Below are 19,520 nucleotides of genomic sequence, written 5' to 3' on the forward strand. Positions count from 1 at the left end.
ACAGCCAGCATCTTCTGCCTTCTGCAGTTTGCTCCTTGCCCTCACCTGTGCTCAGATTCACACCTTAACTCTGGCCCCAGCATCTTCAGCAACTGACTCCAGAGACCCTGGGCCAGAGATTGCACACTACTCCAAATGTCACTCCAGATACCTGGGCCCGCTGCTGTTCAGACCATTAAAGGTAAGCAGCTGTACTTTGGCCAAGAGTGAAGTCTCTCATTATATTAGTGCAATGATTCACCCTTGTACAACTTACCCCCTTCCCCTATGCACCCCTAGACCTGTTCTGGGTTTCCCCCCCTACATTGCAGACTACCTTTTGCATTGCACCTGGAAGTGGACAAGCAGTCAGTGGAGCTCATTACATGCAGGCCTCAGAAGTTCTCATCTCCTGGTCCCATTTAGCATCCTGACATATCTGGCTACATCAGGAGGGAGTTTTTATTGCTCTTTGGATATTTGGGCTGGGACTGCTGTACAAGTCCTTCAACTGAGCTTAACAAACAGGGCATTCCTCTAATGTTTTACCTGTATTCCTGCTCCTTCAGGGACGGTTATTTTCCAGACACAGTTGAGGCTGTTCAAGTAGGGCTCAGGGAACCCAGGGGACAAAATGGTGCCTTTTCGCTCAGTTAAGTTTCCACCGCAGGGCACTGAAACATAGAAGAGAGGCTGCTACAGGTCTATTCCATATGAGGCTTCCTAATTGCTAGCAGGCTGCTACTACTCTCTATCAACACTGTTATCGGCTTTCACTTTCCCCTAAGTCCTAAGATTTATTCATAACATTCATATGCAACCCAACAATAATGGTTCTCTGGGACACTTACTAAAAGATTTAAAAAATAATTAGACCATAAAACCATAAAATCTAATGCAGTGTGGTGCCTGCAGCCACAGATAACATCCATGCAACAAAGCTTAAAGCAACACCAGAATTTCTACAATAGAACCTAGGGCCTTTTGCATGCAAAGCTCTGAGCTGTGCATCATAGCTGTCAACGTTTCCCTTTTTTAAAGGGAAATTCCTTTATTCCGAATAGAATCCCTCGCAAGAAAAGGGAAAAGTTGACAGCTATGCTGTGCATCCTTCCCTTGAACAATTAAGCTGTCTTATCCTAAGTAATAAAAATGGCCAGTCTTGTTCAATATTGTCTACACTTACTGGCAGCAGCTTACCCAGGTTTCAGGCACAGTCCACTCCCAGTCTTACCAGGAAATGCTGGGAGTTAAACTTGGGACCTCCTGCATGCAAAGAAAATTCTGTACTCCCGAGATATAGCCATTCATTATGTAACAGGAAAAGCTCTCGCTCTTCATTTGGCATGAGCTATTGGAGAAGGGCCTTGGGAGATTGCTCTAAGGCCTGGATAGGTATTTGTGAGAGGAAGCCAATCTTCAGGTAACATGTCTCCAAGGCAGTTAGGATTGTTAGGGTTGCACCAGAATCTTGAATTGCGCTTGTAAATGGGCTAGAAGCCAGTTCTAATGACAGGGGCAATATGATCAACAAGAAACAGAGCCTTCAGAATCATTGGTTTCCGAAAGGCATCTTGTCAAGAGGAGATGTGCTTTTGGAGGAATGGAATTCACATCAGAAACAGTGGAGAAAATGCCAAAGAAGAGTAAGCAGCCAAACTTCCCCTTCAATCTTACACATAAAGGTTGGGATATGTCTGTTTATCATCATTGTGTGCCTAGCCTTGCTCCCTTGCATGGTTAATGAAATCAGGGGTCCCTGCCTGCTGTCCCTTGGTGCTAGCACCAGCTCAAATCCTAGCTTAAGCCTAAGACTTTCCAGGAATCTTGGAACTGAACAGATCACAAATCTGTAGTCGGGTTCAGTGCTGTTCCAAATTTTATAGGTACATACCAACACAAGTAGGCACAGAGGAATTCCACTGAGCAAGGGCTCCGGGCATTGTCAGGCACTCAATGCTGTGGGATCCTTGGAGGGCATAACCAGCAGTGCACTCAAACCGGATCACAGCCCCCACAGAGAAATCACTGCCTATCCGCCTCCCATAGCGGGGTTCAGGCACAGAGCTGCACTGTGTGGCGCTAGTTCGTGGGACAGCTTCAACAAACACACAGGGGGAGAAAGTTACAGAGCAGAATACATGCCTAAAATGAGCAAATCCTTAAAGCAATAATCCTGGAAGGTTGCCCCTCAAATGAACGTGGCTCCTCAGGTTGATCCACCCCACCCACCCACGTTAGACAGGCACAATAAATTCACCCCCTGGCTTGCTGTTGGAGCTAATCTTCAGCTGTTGAAAACTTCTTAATCATGCCACACTGATACAGCTAAAGCCATCCGCCCGCTCCTGCGTGTGGCCAGCAAAAGGAGGCAAGAACTGGCCATCAAAGCAGACAGTGTCCAAATGGAAAGGTGTTTGATGTGGACTTAAGAGAGGTCAGATGCTGGGTGGGGATTGCTCCCATTGCTATTCCTCTCCAAAAGGCAATCAGAAACGATTGTGCAGCCCAGGAGAGGCTGCAATTAACTCTCTGGAGGGAAGGCGGCAATTTTTATTTGACTTCATCAGAGTCTTTGATTCGGTTAAATCATTAACAATTGCTATCAAAATCTCTTCCCCCATAATTAGGTACGAGAGTCAACTGAAAGGTTCTCTGATTAGTGCAAAAAAGCGTCAAAAGAAATCAGGGTCGAGCCTTCCTGCGGAGGCTCAAGCTTGCAACTAAGCTGAGCTACCCAGGATATCTAGGGGCTATCAAAAATTATGAAGCCCTCCTGAGGGAGGAACATCTGATGACTTTGTATGCTTTCCCTGCTGGGATAAATCATGCACACCAGAATTGTCATTAATTATGGGCTCCCAATTAAGCTTTTGAAAAACACCACAGGGAAAGATTTATTTTTCCTTCCCTTAGAGTAAAATTGTCAAAAGAATATAAAAGCAGTGTTTTGACTCGCAATAAGAGAGGTATCTAGACCAAAGCCAGAAGGCAAGCACACAGAGACAGTCTCCTCTCCACAGAGGCACATACAACTGAGGACCTTCCTAACCCTGCTGTACTCTGCGGAGGGAAGCCATGGCTGAAACAAAGCAACCAAGTCAGAGTATTTGTCTACCTAGCTCAGTATGGCCTGCACTGACTTGGCAGAAGCTCTCAAGGGTTTCAGGCAGTAGACTTTTCCTGTCCCACCTGGATATGGAGATACATAGATAGAATACCCTGCTTTTCTTCCAAACTGGGATTCAAGGTGGCTTACTGTTTCTTGGTTATGCTCAGAATGAGGCAGAATTTTGTGACTAGTCAGGGGTAGCTATATATATAGCTTTGAACATATTTTAGTGGAAAGGGAGTGGGCATTTCAAAAGAAAAATAGACAAGTGAGACCTGCAACAAAATGTTTCAATGTGGAGTGCTCCTGTTCAGGGTTCCAGCCAGCCATATCCTCTCTTCCAGGATGCTCCATTCACTTCCTCCTCTACTCTGGTTTCCTGTATCCACACTCAACAGACAGCTAGCATTTTGTGGCCGCTGAGCATACTTGGTCCTCAGCTGACTGTGTTCTGCCCTCTTCATTCCCCTGAGTATGCTTGTAACTTTCTCTATTTCCCTGCCCCTCCTTGTCTGAGCTACAATTCTGTTAACACTCACAAGCTGAGCTCACTACTAGAGGGAATGATGAAGAACAATTACAAGTGAGTGGTCTTCTCATCAGGGCACACCTGAGGAGAGATGGGGACAGCAGGAGTGAGCACTCAGCCCAGATTAGTTCTGGATTTAAATCTGTCATTGCAATATATTGCACAACTATGCTCCTCTTTGCTCGGTGAGATTTAGGCTATGATCCTCCCAAATAACTCTCTCCCGAGTGACCCTCCCTCGATGGCTTCCACACCACGCAACACGTGCCTCCATTCCAGTTTGGTTATTGATATCTCTGCCTACCTTGGTAGACAAAATGGAAACCTTTGGCTGTGGCTTGACCTTTGGCACTGAACTTGATGAGGATTTGGTTGGTGGTGGCCAAAGGCAAAGATTCACCTAGGGAAGGAGAAAGCACACAACAAAAATAACAACTCCAAAAGAAAATACAATAAAGCACAATTCTCACCTAAGTGAAGCCAGGATTGGTCTGGTGCAGCAAGCCAATAAGGTGGCAATTTGAATTTTGTAGGGCAGGAGAGGGGAATCTCAGGCTTGGAGGCCAAAGGAGGCCCTCTAAGCCTCTTTATACTGCTTGTCAGACTCCCCTGAGGCCACACTCTCTCCCCAGCCGCACTCCTTGCTGGCCTGGTTTTGCACCCTCGTTGAGTGTTTTTGCTTGGCCAGAACATAGCCTTGCTTGCCTAGATGGAGTATAGAGGTGTGTGTGTGTGTAGAAAACAGCTTATGCAAAATGTCAAATCTTAAGTCTTTGCTCCACCCATATTGGCCGCATCCAGCACTGGCATTGACTGTATCTATTATATCTGAAAGCTGCCTTGACTCCCTTGCCAGGGAAAAAAGGCAGGATATAAATATGATGGTGATGATGTGGCATCTGGAAAGTTACCTGGATGGGAATGCTGTAGGACCATGCTGCTCCAGACAGAAAAGAAGAATTGCTGGAGGACCTCCTGATAATGCTCTCTGCACAGAGTGCTTCCTCCTCTGCTTGGAAGTTTGGATGTGGTCAGGGGGCAGGGGTCTGCCAAGCCTGGAGTCAACTGTTGAGATGCTGGCCCAGCCCCAGAGCTCTCTACCAGCCCAGAGCTCTCTACCAGTGGGACGCTACTTCCCATATGGCAAGAGGCTGAGAATGGGGTTGATCAACAAAACACTAAGCAGTTGTGCCATAGTCACATGTTCACTCAGGTGTAGGACACCTTCATGAACCACTGGAAGTGGGGTCATACTTCTAATTCTGCCACAATGTTGCATCACCATTGCTGTGCTGCTCTGACCTCTGCACCTTAAGTAAGGTGCTGGAAGAGACTCTTGAGAGTCCCATGGACTGCAAGAAGATCAAATCTATCCATTCTTAAGGAAATCAGCCCTGAGTGCTCACTGGAAGGACAGATCCTGAAGCTGAGGCTCCAATACTTTGGCCACCTCATGAGAAGAGAAGACTCCCTGGAAAAGACCCTGATGTTGGGAAAGATGGAGGGCACAAGGAGAAGGGGACGACAGAGGACGAGATGGTTGGATAGTGTCTTCGAAGCTACCAGCATGAGTTTGACCAAACTGTGGGAGGCAGTGGAAGACAGGAGTGCCTGGCGTGCTCTGGTCCATGGGGTCATGAAAAGTCGGACACGACTAAACAACCAAACAACAACAACAAATAAAGGGTGCCTTTTGCAAGAACAACTACTTATGCAAAGGTTCCAGGGCTCAGCCATTCTCACAAAGGATGCAATTTCCCTGACAGATGATGCAGCTGGAGGCATTCATAATGTTATATATTTCTGTTTCCTATTGGCACAGTGCTTCCTACAGTCCATTAAACATCAAGCATGGAACTTCACAGTACTCTACTGCAGGGCAAGTATGTTATGGACCTTCTCCTGACTCCCCACTAAGCTATGTAGGCCATACATCCTGCCCCACATCCATCCTATTCTCATCTCCCCTCTAGTTTCAGGACTTTCCCACAAGTCAAGCTTCCATATATGCCTTCCATGCCTACCCCCAGGAGAGTGTAGCCCAGATTTCAGTTATGCTAGGCATGAATGTACCAGGCATCCTCTACAAAAGGCCTTGTCTATAGCAGCTGCCCGTTCTCCCCTCACCCCACTTTACAGAGTGCAAACCAACAAGCGTACACTTTTACACATACACTTGCACATGTGTAGAGACAGCTTGTACCTGCGCTCAGTGCACTGCATGAACAAGCCTCTTATCATTGCTTCGGCAACAGGCAAAGATGTTCTTTTTCTTTTTCTGGAGGCCACCGATAAGATATTAGGATACTGTACCGTTAAATCTGTTTTTAATGTTTATGTGATTTTTATTGCGTGCGGGGGTTTAAATACGTTGGTTGTAAATTGCTTCAGGGTGTTTGAGTGGGAAGCAACATAAAATGGAACAAACTCACCCACTCCCTCACAAGAACAAAGCAACTGATCTGCTGGATCAGACTAAAGGCCCATCCAGTCGAGCATTCTGCTCTGAAAGGCACACTAGCAGGACAGGAGGGCAATATCACTCTCCCGCTTGTTTTCCCCAACAACTGGAATTCAGCTGCATATGTCAAAATCACTTAGTTAGGGCATCTCCTCAGGGCTACCTGTTGCTGTGGCCCTCAGTTTTCTCTCCACGCTACTGAATGATGCCTGAGCAGTATGTATGGCCCAAGCAAGCTTAGGATCCTAGGGAGCCTTTATGTCTCCAAAAGGGAGATGGGTGAGAGGGGGAACATACTCTTACCTGTGTGAGAACCAGAGAGAGAGCTGAGGAGACGGGAATGCTGGTTGGGCCCATCATGCACTTCGATGATATCATGGAGAGCGGTCTGGAAGAAGGCAAACTGACCAAACACCACTGTCAATAAAGCACATTTGGCACAATTAAACAGCAGATTAAAGAGCAAACATTTACCATCAATGAAGCAACAGAGACACAACAGAGTAGTATTGGCATACCCCAAAGTATGTAGAATCGCAACAAGAAATCAACAAGTAACAATGATTATTTAGGGGAAGCCATAACTATTTAATGTGGTACTGCTTTGAATGTATAGCGCAGATGGAGCCTTAGTTAGATAAAACCCTTTGTGGTTTCAGCTACCGCTGCCCATACGGATGTGGGGCCTTATTATTTTATATTTTACTGTATCACTGGTTATACGTATTGTTTAACTTTGCCCTTTTATATCTACACAGATGAAGGGCACATTAAATATTTAAAATCAATCTTGACGTGCAAGAACACAGATTGTGGATTGGAGGAGCTATGGGTGCTCAGCAGTATGCCCCCCAAAGTGTCCATTCATTTACAGAAGCCCCACTGGAAATGAATGGACGCTGCACAGAAGCAGCACTTATCTGGATTCTGCCCAGAAAAAGGTAGTCAATGTTTAGTCCCATCAGCTCCCCCAAACGCTTTCATTGTAAATACATCTAGCAGATTCCTCCCCCTCCAAAAATGAGGGAAATAAATAACAGGCAGCTCATTAGTCCATTTTATTTATTTCTTTTCAAAATATTACCTTCTGAGGGCTTTGGGTTATTTATGCATATCTATTTTTTTAAAAAGCATAACAGCAGTTTTTCTGACTCAAAACCCTGAGGCTCAAGTTCTTGTTGTTGTCGCTTGTTTTTTTCGCATGCTAGATTTGTTATTTGCAGCTTGTAAATGCCCATTTACAGATTCACAAGTGCCTCGCTCTCTTGTTAGGAAATTTCAGCAGTGAAGCCAGCGGCAATGTTTGTGAACTTTGCAAAATCAGATGTTGTGCTGGAATGCTGCAGGGAGCCCCAATCTTCTCCTGATGCCCCCTCAGGTATTCCTCCAAGGAGCTTCTCCACAGTCCTTTCTTGTCAGACCTTGTAGCACAACTTGTGAAGCCTGGATAATGCTATATCCAGTAGGTCCAAGCTGGTGTCCTTCTGAGCTTGCTAGATTACAACTCCCATCAGGCCCTGCATCATTGCTGGGGCCAATGGGAGTTGCAATCCCTGGTGAGCTGCTTCCTAAGTCATTGGGCCACATTGGCAGACCTATTTGGTGGTGGTGGGTGGCAGCAGTCTCCAGTAAGTGTCAAGAGAAAAATCACCTTTTTAATTTCCCACAGTAGGCCTATCACAGCATCTCTCAATCGCAGGTAGGCCCCATTGGGATGCTGAAGTGCCTGAAACCACCCAAGGATGCCACATGCTGATGCTAGTCCTGATTTCACTCTGCAAGGGTAGCTAACCTGGTGCCTTCCAGACTCCAGCTCCAAACACCCATAGCCGGCAACGGTCAAGTATGATTGGAGATGTAGCTCAGCAACATCTAGAGGGCACCATATTGGTCACCCTTGTTCTGTGGAACCCTGGAAGTCTCAATCTTCCCCAACAAAGTATGGCTGCAGGGGACAATTGTAAGATTTCTAGAGCTCAAAGAGTCGAGGCTTTAGACCCCTGTATTAGTTCTCCACTGAATACTTTTGGATGAAAAGTTTGGGCCACTGGGGAGGGGAGCTGAATCTCCAGGATTGGTTCCAGGTTTCTGGGGGCACAGGATTTTTAGTGGGCTCATTCTTCCCTTGCTTTCCTCTCAAACCACACTCCTCGTCCCTCTTGGCCTTTAAAGCAAAACTAATCTTGACAATATGGCAAACCTTTTCTGTCAGAGAAAAACAACACAACATTTTGAACTTTTGAACTGATGAGTGCCATTTTGTCATCAGTGAATGGCCACACCGCTCCCACACATCTAAAATTAATCCTTGGGTCTCCCCAATAAAAAGTGTATACACTGCTGCATGCAGATTAAAATATTCTATTAGACCAGTCCTGAACAACTTGGTGGTCTTCAGGTGTTTCAGACTATTCCTCCCAATGGTCTTAGGGACCAGTGGAATACATTCTTCCAGAGGGAAAATCACCAATCGTGTTGCTTCTTATTACACTTCTTCCATCAAGTGGCACTTTTATTTCCTGTCTCAGGAAACAAAGATGTCATCTGCTGGGCGGAACTGTAACAACGTGAGCAATCTAACCATCAGGGCTTGTGAACACCAAGAATATACCATAGTCTTTGGGAACAACGATGAAATACAGGCAGACTTGTCCACTGGTGTAGTTCTGAGGATAGTTTGGAGACAGGACGACACCATCTGATCCTGTGTACTGACCGCCACATGGTGCTGGAATGGGCGAAAAACAACAACAGCAACAATAAATTTGTCTGTCTGCAGCACGTGCTTTTCTCTCCCCCCCCCCTTTGTTTTTAAAGATGTCAGACAATGCATTCGCTTAATACAATGCCCAGCAAGCAGTAGGAACCCTGTAGTATCTCATTGAGGAAATAGAGGAATCCACCCTAAGCAGAACTTGTGCCTGATACATATTTCATTACAAACTTTGTGCCATCAACTGGAAGGTTTATCACCATGATGTAGGGTCTGTTTGATCTCAAAAACTGTTGCGAGCAGCATCTTGAACTATGCGGGCTGTTGAGAAGTGGAGTGGGGTACACATGGGTGGTAACTGCTTGAACTGCTCTGCTATGATTTTGGATGCATAACTATCTGTACCCGTGCAACAGCAATGCTCACATGATGCAATTTGAAGCTGCCCTGTCAGCTTTAGGATAATTTTTCCTTATATATAATTATTCCTTATATATCTAGTAGGTCACTGAGGTCTGTGCAAGAGCTCCTCCTGCAAGTTTCAAAGATATCAGAAGGCAGTCCCACAGTAACTTGGAGCAGGGCTTTCACAGTGTGGCTGCCCACTCTGTGAAACTGAACTCCTGTAGAGATACAATAGCCATCCAGTATTTACACTTTTTGGAAACAAACAAGTATGTTTTTTGTTCTGACAGCCTTTCCCAACTGCATGAATGGGTCTCTGCCATAAGTGCCTATTTTGTATCTATTGTTTTATTTAAAATATACCAGCTATCTAAAACCGTTTTCAAGCTGTTTTTATTGCATGTTGCCTTGAGACACATGTGCAGAAGGTGATAACTAAACAGAAAGAAGTTCACTTCCACTCTACCCTGCTCACCTGTACATGTAGGTCTTGGTTTGTTCCACACAGGTTTTCCATCTCCTCCCATAATGCATGTCAAGGTAGACACCCCATCAATCACATAGCCACTGCCACAGTAGTAGGTGATAGTGGATCCCAGTTTCAACTCGCTACCAGCCCGGGTGCCATTCTTAATCGAACCAGGATCGAAGCAAGATTCTCTGGGGTTTTCTGGAACAATAAATTGCCAGGATGTTAACTGTTTACTGCTAGTGACCACCCCTGCTTTGTCTTTCTGAATAAAACAAAGTGTCAAAGGATCCTCTCAGGAAAGAATGCGGGATGGTTTATGGAAAACATATTCTGGAGCACCTATTGACTACCTATGGAACAGGGATTCAGCAGGCTTAAGCCTTTGAATCCCTGTTGAAAACTTTTCTATTCCACCAGGCTTATGCAGGGAATACAACACACTGCTATACACACTTAATGAGAAACATGCCCTATGGAATTCCATCAAGCTTTCCTTCTGAAGAGACCTCCATAGGATTGAAATATGTCTCAATTTATATATACAGTGGTGCCCCGCAAGACGAATGACTCGCAAGACGAAAAACCCGCAAGACGAAAGGGTTTTTCGGTTTTTGCGACGCTTCGCTAGACGATTTTCCCTATGGGCTTGCATCGCAAGACGAAAGCCCATAGGGAAATCTCGGGGATCTTTTTTTAAATGCTGGCGGTGGGGAGCAAAGCCTTCCCCCCCCCTCCGGACTTCAGAAGAGGTCCAGGAAGGCCGGCGGGGGCGAAAGGCTTTGCTCCCCACCGCCAGCATTTTAAAAGCGGTCCGGGATAGCAGGGAAGCGCTTCCCGCTATCCCGGACGGCTTTTGAAGGCAGGCAGGGGGGGCAAAGACTTTTGCCCCCCCTGCCTGCCTAACCGGGGGCTTTTAAATTGCCCCGGGACTGTCCGGGGCGATTTAAAAGCCCCCGGACGGCTTTTGAAGCCTCCCCCCGCCGCCCGGCATCGGGGCATCGTCCCGATGCCGGGCGGTGGGGCAGGAACGCCTCCCCCCGCCGCCCGGCATCGGAACGATGTCCCGAAGCCGGGCGGCCGGGCGAGAAAGCCTCCCCCCGCCGCCCGGCATTGGAACGATGTCCCGAAGCCGGGCAGCCGGGCGAGAAAGCCTCCCCCCGCCGCCCGGCTTCAGAACGATGTCCCGAAGCCCGGCGGCGGGGCGGGAAAGCCTCCCCCCGAAGCCGAGCGGCGGGGCGAGAAAGCCTTTGTCCCCCCTGCCTGCCTTCCCAGGGGCTTTTAAATCGCCCCGGACAGCGGAGAAGTCCTCCGCTGTCCCGGGCGATTTTAAAATGCCACCCTCCAGAAGAGGTCGGGGGAAGGCGTTTTCCATAGGAACGCATTAATTGATTTTCAATGCATTCCTATGGAAAACCGTGCATCGCAAGACGAAAAACTCGCAAGACGAAGAGACTTGCGGAACGAATTAATTTCGTCTTGCGAGGCACCACTGTAAATAATTCAGGGGGGAAATGAATCCAGAAAAAGTGTGCTCCTTTTCTCTATTCTCCCCTCATCTCCTCCTGATTTTCGTATGCATGAAATATAATTAGGGGCTTTGATTAATCCATAGCTTTTGTCTTTTGAAAATTGCTCATTAAAAGCCCAGGGCTTTTTATTGTATTTTATTTTAATTGTGAACATTGTGGCCCTGGAACAATAAGAAAATGTGCCCTGAAATTAGATTGTCATGGTTCTTTAAAAAAACACAAAACCCACCACTTCCCCCCATACCTCACCTATTCTCCCTCAACAGATCCAAGATCTTATGTCCTCATTAGGTGTAAAAAGTCAGATACCGTATTGTCATCTCATCTTCTTTGCCACTTGCTTCTGCTCCCTTAGCTAAACTCATTCTGCTTATTTACAGCCTCAACTGAGTTTCCAATAACTACAAACAGAAACCATATTCCCCAAATAGGAAACCTCTGAGGCAGTGTTTCCTTAAAACCATTTGACCTTCTAAATTTGTTGAGCTCAGCCCTTACATGCTGGCAGCAACCACCTGTTCCAAGGTGGATGTGGAGAGATCCATGCATTCAGTCATATTCATTCAACCAGTTGCATGCAAGGGGCTCTGGATCTGGGTAGCAACCACTGGCATTAGACAAGAAAGTGAGAATTGGATATATCAGATGGCTCAGGAATGTAGGGAGCTGCCTTGTGCCACGTCAGACAACCCATCCAGTTTAGTATTGACAACACTGGCTGGCAGTGGCTTTCCAGGGTTTCAAATAGGAGTCTATCTCGTCTGAAACTAAAGAAGATAAGAGAGCCCTGTGGCATCAACCAAAAGACGCATCTAGTCCAGTATCCTGTTTTCACAGCAGCTGACCAGATCCATATGGGATGTCTGTAAGCAGCTTTTCACATGCATGATTTCCAGCAACTAGTATTCAGAAGCATCCTTCCTCTGGAGGTAGAACATAGCCACTGAGCTACAAAGCTTGCCAGAATATTGTGGCAAATCAGAACATCTCTTACCAGCATTCAAAGGCTTCACAGGTTTCTAAACTGCTTCAGGCTACAATTCAGGATGGTTTGGGCCTATTAAGTCCTATATGATTTGGGGCCAGGATATCCTAAGATGCAACGTCTTCCTGTTTATTCACTGAGACAGAGTTAAGCACCCGAGCCATGACGTTGGCATCAGGTGGAGCTGCTGTATGACATGAATGAGAAAAGCACCGCTCGGATAAAGCCTGTGACCAGGAGCAGCTCCATCTCCTTGGAACTGGAAGGGCAGAAGGCAGGGAGCCCAGCAGAAGGTGGAGCCAGAGAGCCAACAAGTGGCAAAAACAACTAAGTCTTGTTTTGTCCCCATCCGCATTGCTGCTGAGTTCTACAAGAGGAAACACTGAAAAGGAGGAGGAGGAGGAAGCTGACAGCTAGAGCCATCCTTTGGAAAAAAGCAGAGACATTACCTAGCCAACAAAGGTCCATATAGTTAAAGCTATGGTTTTCCCAGTAGTGATGTATGGAAGTGAGAGCTGGACCATAAAGAAGGCTGATTGCCGAAGAATTGATGCTTTTGAATTATGGTGCTGGAGGAGACTCTTGAGAGTCCCATGGACTGCAAGATGATCAAATCTATCCATTCTTAAGGAAATCAGCCCTGAGTGCTCACTGGAAGGACAGATCCTGAAGCTGAGGCTCCAATATTTTGGCCACCTCATGAGAAGAGAAGACTCCCTGGAAAAGACCCTGATGTTGGGAAAGATGGAGGGCACAAGGAGAAGGGGACGACAGAGGACGAAATGGTTGGACAGTATTCTTGAAGCTACCAGTATGAGTTTGACCAAACTGCGGGAGGCAGTGGAAGACAGGAGTGCCTGGCGTGCTCTGGTCCATGGGGTCACGAAGAGTCGGACACGACTAAATGACTAAACAACAACAACAAAAAATGTTGCAATTTAACAGGCTGAAAGGAAAATACCACACTGTTGCATGAGAAGAACAAAGGAACGTTTATTGTCTTTGCTGGCCAGACAGACTGGCTCAGTGGATTAACATCCAAAAGGACTTAGCACCCTCCCAAAGAAGGGGGCTTCCTAATATACTTTCCCCTTATCAGGTAAGACTATACACATGCATGGAGTACCTTCCAATCATTTGGGATAACGCCCTACTATGATTCCATATAAGGACTCTGGTTAAATGCATATTAATTAAGCAAGCGAACAAAGGACTCTCTGAGCACCTTCATGCAGCACATGAGCCTCTTCTGTATTATGCATACACTTTGGTATGTGGTAACAAGATAAGGAGTAATGCCCTTCCTGGTACCTTGAGGAAAGAATGTTTCCTGATAAAGGTAAAGGAACCCCTCACCATTAGGTCCAGCTGTGGACGACTCTGTGGTTGCGTTGCTCATCTTGCTTTATTGGCCAAGGGAGCCTGCGTACAGCTTCTGGGTCATGTGGCCAGCATGACTAAGCCGCTTCTGGTGAACCAGAGCAGCGCACAGAAACGCCGTTTACCTTCCCGCCAGAGTGGTACCTATTTATCTACTTGCATTTTGACGTGCTTTCAAACTGCTAGGTGGGCAGGAGCAGGGACCAAGCAATGGGAGCTCACCCCGTCACGGGGATTCGAACCGCTGACCTTCTGATTGGCAAGCCCTAGGCTCTGTGGTCTAGACCACAGCGCCACCCATGTCCCTAATGTTTCCTGATATAGTGGGGCAACTCTTTGGTGCAAGATTAGCTGCAGGTCTCTAATTGCCACAGTAAGAAAGAAGGCAGGTGAATGGTGTAGCTGAGGGAAGACTGTAGCTGGTGGGACAGCACCCCGTTTGCCCCAATGGAGCAGCCTCCTCTGACTACGAGAGAGAGAGAGAGAGAGAGAGAGAGAGAGAGAGAGAGAGAGAGAGAGAGAGAGAGAGAGAGAGAGATTGCCTTGATGACTCCAGCCCCAAGCCACAAAGTAAAAATAAAAATGTTGCCTTTCTTGTCTGCAGTGTTGACTTCTAAGGGATATTATTATCAGGCCCTTTCTCCACGCTAAAGAAACTCTCACCCCTACAGGCTTCCTGCCACCATTCAGTGCCTCTATTTCTCACTCCCCCCCTCCCCACTTGTTATTCTGAAGAGCCGTGGTGCCTTTCATGTAAGGAGCTGAAGCAGCTACCGCTTGACACTCTGCCTCCCACTCAGCTGTCAGGCATCTTAGGTCTTCCTCTTGATCTCTGCCTCTGCGCTCCCTTTGAGAAAAAAATGAAATGAAACCATACTGCACAATGTTGTGCTTTGTTGCTGGAAAAAGAGGTGGGGAGGGGGATATTCCTTGACCAACTGTCCTCCCCCCCCTTAGCTTTTTCATGGAGATGTCTTGTCTCTTCACTTTCATTCCTTCTTTAGCTTGGAGATGGAGGAGAATGTCAATTGATCTGCACTTTGAAGCAAACTGACCTAATTTGCAAACTCCTGGACCAATACGCAAATCAGACAGTAATTATCCTTCAGGATTTTGCACTTCTCTGAATGCTGAGATACAGTTTGTGGCTCAAAAGTGTTTATAATATGTTGAGAAATGTGCACACTGAGATAAAATACATGTTTAATTGAGCATTTTGTGATAAAAAAACTTATCTAAGTACTATGTGTATATGAATTACACATTAAAAAGAATCACAAAAAAGAACAGCAACCCCCCTCATATCTTAGGAACAATGGAAGCTGCCTTATTCTGAGTCAGGTCATTGGTCCATCTTCTCATTTTCTTTTTTTTCCCTTTTATTCAATCTTTATCATTTTTTAAAATATACATTTATACAACACTCTCCGCTTTTGTTTGTAACAAAAAAGCAAATGATGGCAACTGAAGCAAAGATACTTTGTATACCTCACAATACACATGACACTACAACTTATAAATAAATAGATAGATAGATAGATAAAAATAAAGAAGAAGAAAAAGTAGTTGAGGTTTTAAAAAAGACTTCCAAACATTTTCATTGTATGTTATCTGTTAAATACACTTTTACAGCACAGTTATTTATTTCTTCTATTTTTTATCATATTTCTATGTAAATTGCTAATTACCTTTATATACTACAAGGCTCAGTCTAGCTCTGCCAGGAGATTACCCTTTATACCATGGTTCTTCAAATATTCTTTAAACATTCTCCATTCCTTGTGGACTTTTTGTTTTGTTTGGCCTCTAACTCTTACCGTCACCTTTGCTATCATTTTCATCTACAATCAGGGGCAGCAGTTCTCCTGGATTTCAGTTCAAAATATTTCCCATTCCTACTTGGGGATGCTGAGGATTGAACTTGGGTCCTCCGTATGCAAGCAGGGGCTCTACCTCTGAGCTATGGCTCTGCTTCTCACAACCCTTGATTTTAGCTCCTGCAGTCTTTAATTTCCCCTCACTGGATAGAATGAAGTGACATCACTCCATTACACCCAGAAATCCAGAGTTAAGTCCCTAAAGCGGCTGGAATCTTGCATGCCTCCTTCCAGCAACTCCTCCAGCTAAGCTGGTGCCAACTGTATTGTTTTCCTTTCCTTTGGACCACATCAGTGAGGCCAAGAGGGGGAGGATATTGTTGGCTGGGCAGCTCAGGACTTCCATACACACCACCCAGGCTTGTGCCTGGGAGGGGTCACTTCAGTGCTGCAAAAGCAGCGAAAACAATGCGAGAGCCAGCAGTTATGAGTTATAATCTCTACCTGATTGGCATATGGTACGTGTGCTATGGGTTGCCTTTGTTGGTGGGAGAGATTGCCATGGTCAGCCTGGACAGCACACTCAGAGGAAGCTCTACAGCAGCCTTTCTCAACATGTGGGTCCCCAGATGTTGTTGAACTACAACTCCCATCACCCCTAAGTAGCAAGGCCAGAGCTCAGGGATGGTGGGAGTTGTAGTCCAAGAACATCTGGGGACCCACAGGTTGAGAGCCGCTGCTCTACAGAGACTCATAAACCATTTTGCACAAGCACGCAGGGAGTTCAGCCTCACCATCAGCTTTACGAAGACCAACATCCTGGGTCAGGACATCACCAGCACTCCTAGCATCAGCACTAATGGCCAGACACTTGTTCTCATTTTGAAGGAGCTTCAACCTTGTAATCATTTTGGGTGCCTTTTTTAAAAACTAGTGCCAAGTGAATGCCTAAAAGGAGCAACAGCTAAACAGGTTTAATTGGCTGGATGTAAATAACTGATAATTGAGCTTTTTTATTTTTAACCCCCCCCCCAAAAAATGTTATTGCTAGGTCTGGAGATGGGGAGGGGGCAGGCAGTGTATTTTAAAAACATGGCTTACTAACCTGGGGCTTGCTGACAGATTAGTTTATCCTCAGATGAATAGCCCCCAAACTCACATAAGGCTCATGTTCAAGAAGTGAAAGAGAGGCTGACAGTGCGTTAAAACAGAATTGGCAACAGGTGGCATAGATGGGGCAGTGGGGTGGGGAGACAGGGGTCACTCTCTTTCACCCTAGAGTAAGTTAAGGTGTGAATAATGAGACTTCTGCTGGGTGGAGTTTGATACAGAAACACACAGGGCATATTTAAACTGGCTTAAGTCCAGTGAGTTTAACAGTCATTCTTTCTGCCCCGGTGAAACCTGAGAAGCATAACTAATTTTGGGAGTAAGAAAGAGCTACAGATTCTCTGGAAGCAAATCACCATCTTCAAGAGGCAAGACATCCTGGGCCAGCCCTGGGGACTGTATGAGCTTGGTTGGACAATGCCCCATTTGCCCTAATGGAGCAGTCTCTAATGCAGCTGGGGTCTTCTTAAATTCCTTCTTGGTTCTCAGTCTTGTCAGCATGCAACAACTCAGTTTGCTATTAGGGGGAGTGATGGGGCTCAGGTGAGACTTGAAATTGGGACTCCCAAGATTACAGTTCATTCTCTCAACAGCCACACTGCATTAATTCTCAAATTGAACTAACTTCACCACAGAGAGGTCTGACTCTGGAGCAAAGTTTCTTGTTAATTTTTCCCTTTGAACAAGCCAGAGTTGAAGGGGAGAGAGAGACAGGGCAGAGCATCCAAATTCCTTTTTAAGAATGACATCCGTGCATTCGGCATTAAGTCAAGAGAGGTTACCCCCTCCCCCACCCTTTCCCTCCAAAGAGAGCTAACAACCCATGTGAAGAAATCTTTAATCCTGCTGCAATACACAGAGAGGTGCACCTGGTTAACCCCCCAGTGCTCTCCAAGTACTCTGGAGGCTGAAAGCTGAGAGGAAGTTGCAAAGGGCACGCTCTGCTCTTTGAAGGGTTGCAAATGCGGGATGGGATTAGTCAAATGCAGAGAAGAAATGGAAGGGGAAAGAAGATGGAATATATTACACCTGTACAATCCCACTTCGTTCCCTCTGCAGATGTTCCTCACCAGGCATCCACTTAGGAGATTATGCTTTTGTTTAAAAAAATAAATTGCTCCCTTGTCCCCTTTGAAAATGTTAGACGGTGTGATTCTCAGCTAAATGGCAACAGGTTTATACATGAAAATCAGCAGTGTTTAATATTTCCTTTAAAACAAAAACTGCTCATGGAGCTGCAATCATTCCTGGTTTTGAAATTCTGATGGCTTTCCTTCTAAATGTGCACCACACTGCCTTTACATGAGACTAGAAGCTGAATCCATGTCATTTCCAGGTAGTGTCGGGAAGACACGCTTGCCTGAAACCCTGGGCAGCCACTGCCAAACAGTATAGGCAAAACTGAGCTGGCTGGACCAATGGATTGGCTCAGCTTCCTATGCCCCACTGCTTTCTGTTGCTTCCCTCAACCATGGCGCAAGCTCCCATTCTTTTCTTACTCGCTCCCGCACGCCTGTCTCTCTAACCCCCTGCCCCCCCATGCAATGCTCATGACAAGCCTTTGCTGCCACAATGGTAATATAACATAGATGTCTGCTGAATTAAATGCGACTAGGGACTGGTAGCAAAAGATAGGGCAGGATAAAAAAATGGTAGAGATAATAACAACGTAGCTATCTCCTAGAATTTGACACACACCTGTGTAATAGATTACAAATCCCATGTTGCTGACGGAGGCGTCACTCCGGAAGGCCAGGAAGAGGTTATTGCTGCTGCTCTCAATCCTCTCTGGTAGCTGAGTGTCGTAGAAACTCCCAATAAGGGGGCTAAGCGAGCTGGGACCATCATAGATGTGCAAAAAATCGTATCCTGGTTCCAAATTGAAGCTGATGAAGAAGGAAGGGGGGGAAACCCATGAGTGTTAGATTTATTACCATTTCCACCACTGCCACCAAGTATATTTTTCAGTTAGTTGCCCCTCTATCAAAATGACACTAGAATTAAGTGATAAACTAAAATAGAGTTGGGAAATATTTTTTCTGTCTGAGCACAACCTTCGGCGGGGGGTTTCATGTGATACTTACCTTTGTACAGAAGGCTACATTTCGGCCATGCAGAAGCCAGATAATTCTACACACACACACACACACACACACACACACACACACACACCATATATCTCTCCATCATTTATTCAGGCAAGGAAATGGGATAATCAAAGTCCAGGGTCACATTCCAGCCAGGCAAAGTACTCGTGGAGGGCACAAATCAGGGGCAGGACAGGGTGTAGCTCAGAGTCTTGAGAAGGGGCTGCATTTGGCCCCTTGGCCTGGGTTCACACACCATGCAAAACAGAAAATAATGACAGGCTTCAGCACAGCAAACCTTTATCATTTTCAGCCAGCAGCCATAAGATAAACATCATAAATAAAAATTCAAGCTCAAAATATGGGAGAAGAAAACAACAGCAACTAAAAATTGAGACTTAATTTCAGTTTTGCTCAAAATAGCATCAAATCCAAATATACCAATGACTGAAACATCACCATGGCAATTAACTACCAAGTCTGAAATAGCTTTTACTTGGATTCTTGAGTGTAGAGAGAAACCCCATGGGTCACATAAGAGTTTGCGTCATACAAGAGGTAACTTAACTTTTTTTTAAACAGAGAAATTGGAAGTAGGGTAAAATAGCTCTTTGAAACTGGGAGCGTGACTCAAGATAGACAAAGGGGAACTGCATTAATGTGGAAGGTCTTCCAATGCAGAAGCTCCAGAAATACAAACTCATTGTGCCAATGGAACCCGGTGGGATCTGCTGGCATAGCTTAAAAGTGAATGGTTGTGAAGGTTTCTCAGAGCCTGCAGAATGGAATGGTAGCCAGTAGGAGGTTCTATTATGGTCATGCTAAGATTTACAACACGAAATAGAAAAAAAATTGCCCATCAAAATAGAATGTTTTGATTTTTAAAAATGCAGCCTCAGAATGTAAACACCAGCTTCAGAAAGGGCCTGAAGATCTGTTGG

At 45.7% G+C, this 19,520-nt stretch overlaps 1 protein-coding gene across 9 annotated transcripts in view; it reads right to left on the reverse strand.

Moving 5' to 3' along the window:
- Window positions 1-19,520, reverse strand: part of CSMD2 (CUB and Sushi multiple domains 2) — a 489,690-nt gene that overhangs the window by 82,264 nt on the left and 387,906 nt on the right. For all 9 annotated transcript variants that reach the window (XM_081921160.1, XM_081921159.1, XM_081921158.1 and 6 more), the window contains 7 exons: window positions 18,191-18,378; window positions 9,675-9,869; window positions 8,693-8,809; window positions 6,385-6,498; window positions 3,925-4,020; window positions 1,874-2,077; window positions 529-653 (listed from right to left, as the gene is read on the reverse strand). In XM_081921160.1, coding sequence (XP_081777286.1) covers window positions 529-653; window positions 1,874-2,077; window positions 3,925-4,020; window positions 6,385-6,498; window positions 8,693-8,809; window positions 9,675-9,869; window positions 18,191-18,378 — 1,039 coding nt within the window. The remainder of the gene's footprint in view (window positions 1-528; window positions 654-1,873; window positions 2,078-3,924; window positions 4,021-6,384; window positions 6,499-8,692; window positions 8,810-9,674; window positions 9,870-18,190; window positions 18,379-19,520) is intronic.

The sequence above is a fragment of the Podarcis melisellensis genome, assembly GCF_964234715.1.
Source record: "Podarcis melisellensis genome assembly, chromosome: 8".
NCBI classification, from domain to species: Eukaryota; Metazoa; Chordata; class Lepidosauria; order Squamata; family Lacertidae; genus Podarcis; species Podarcis melisellensis.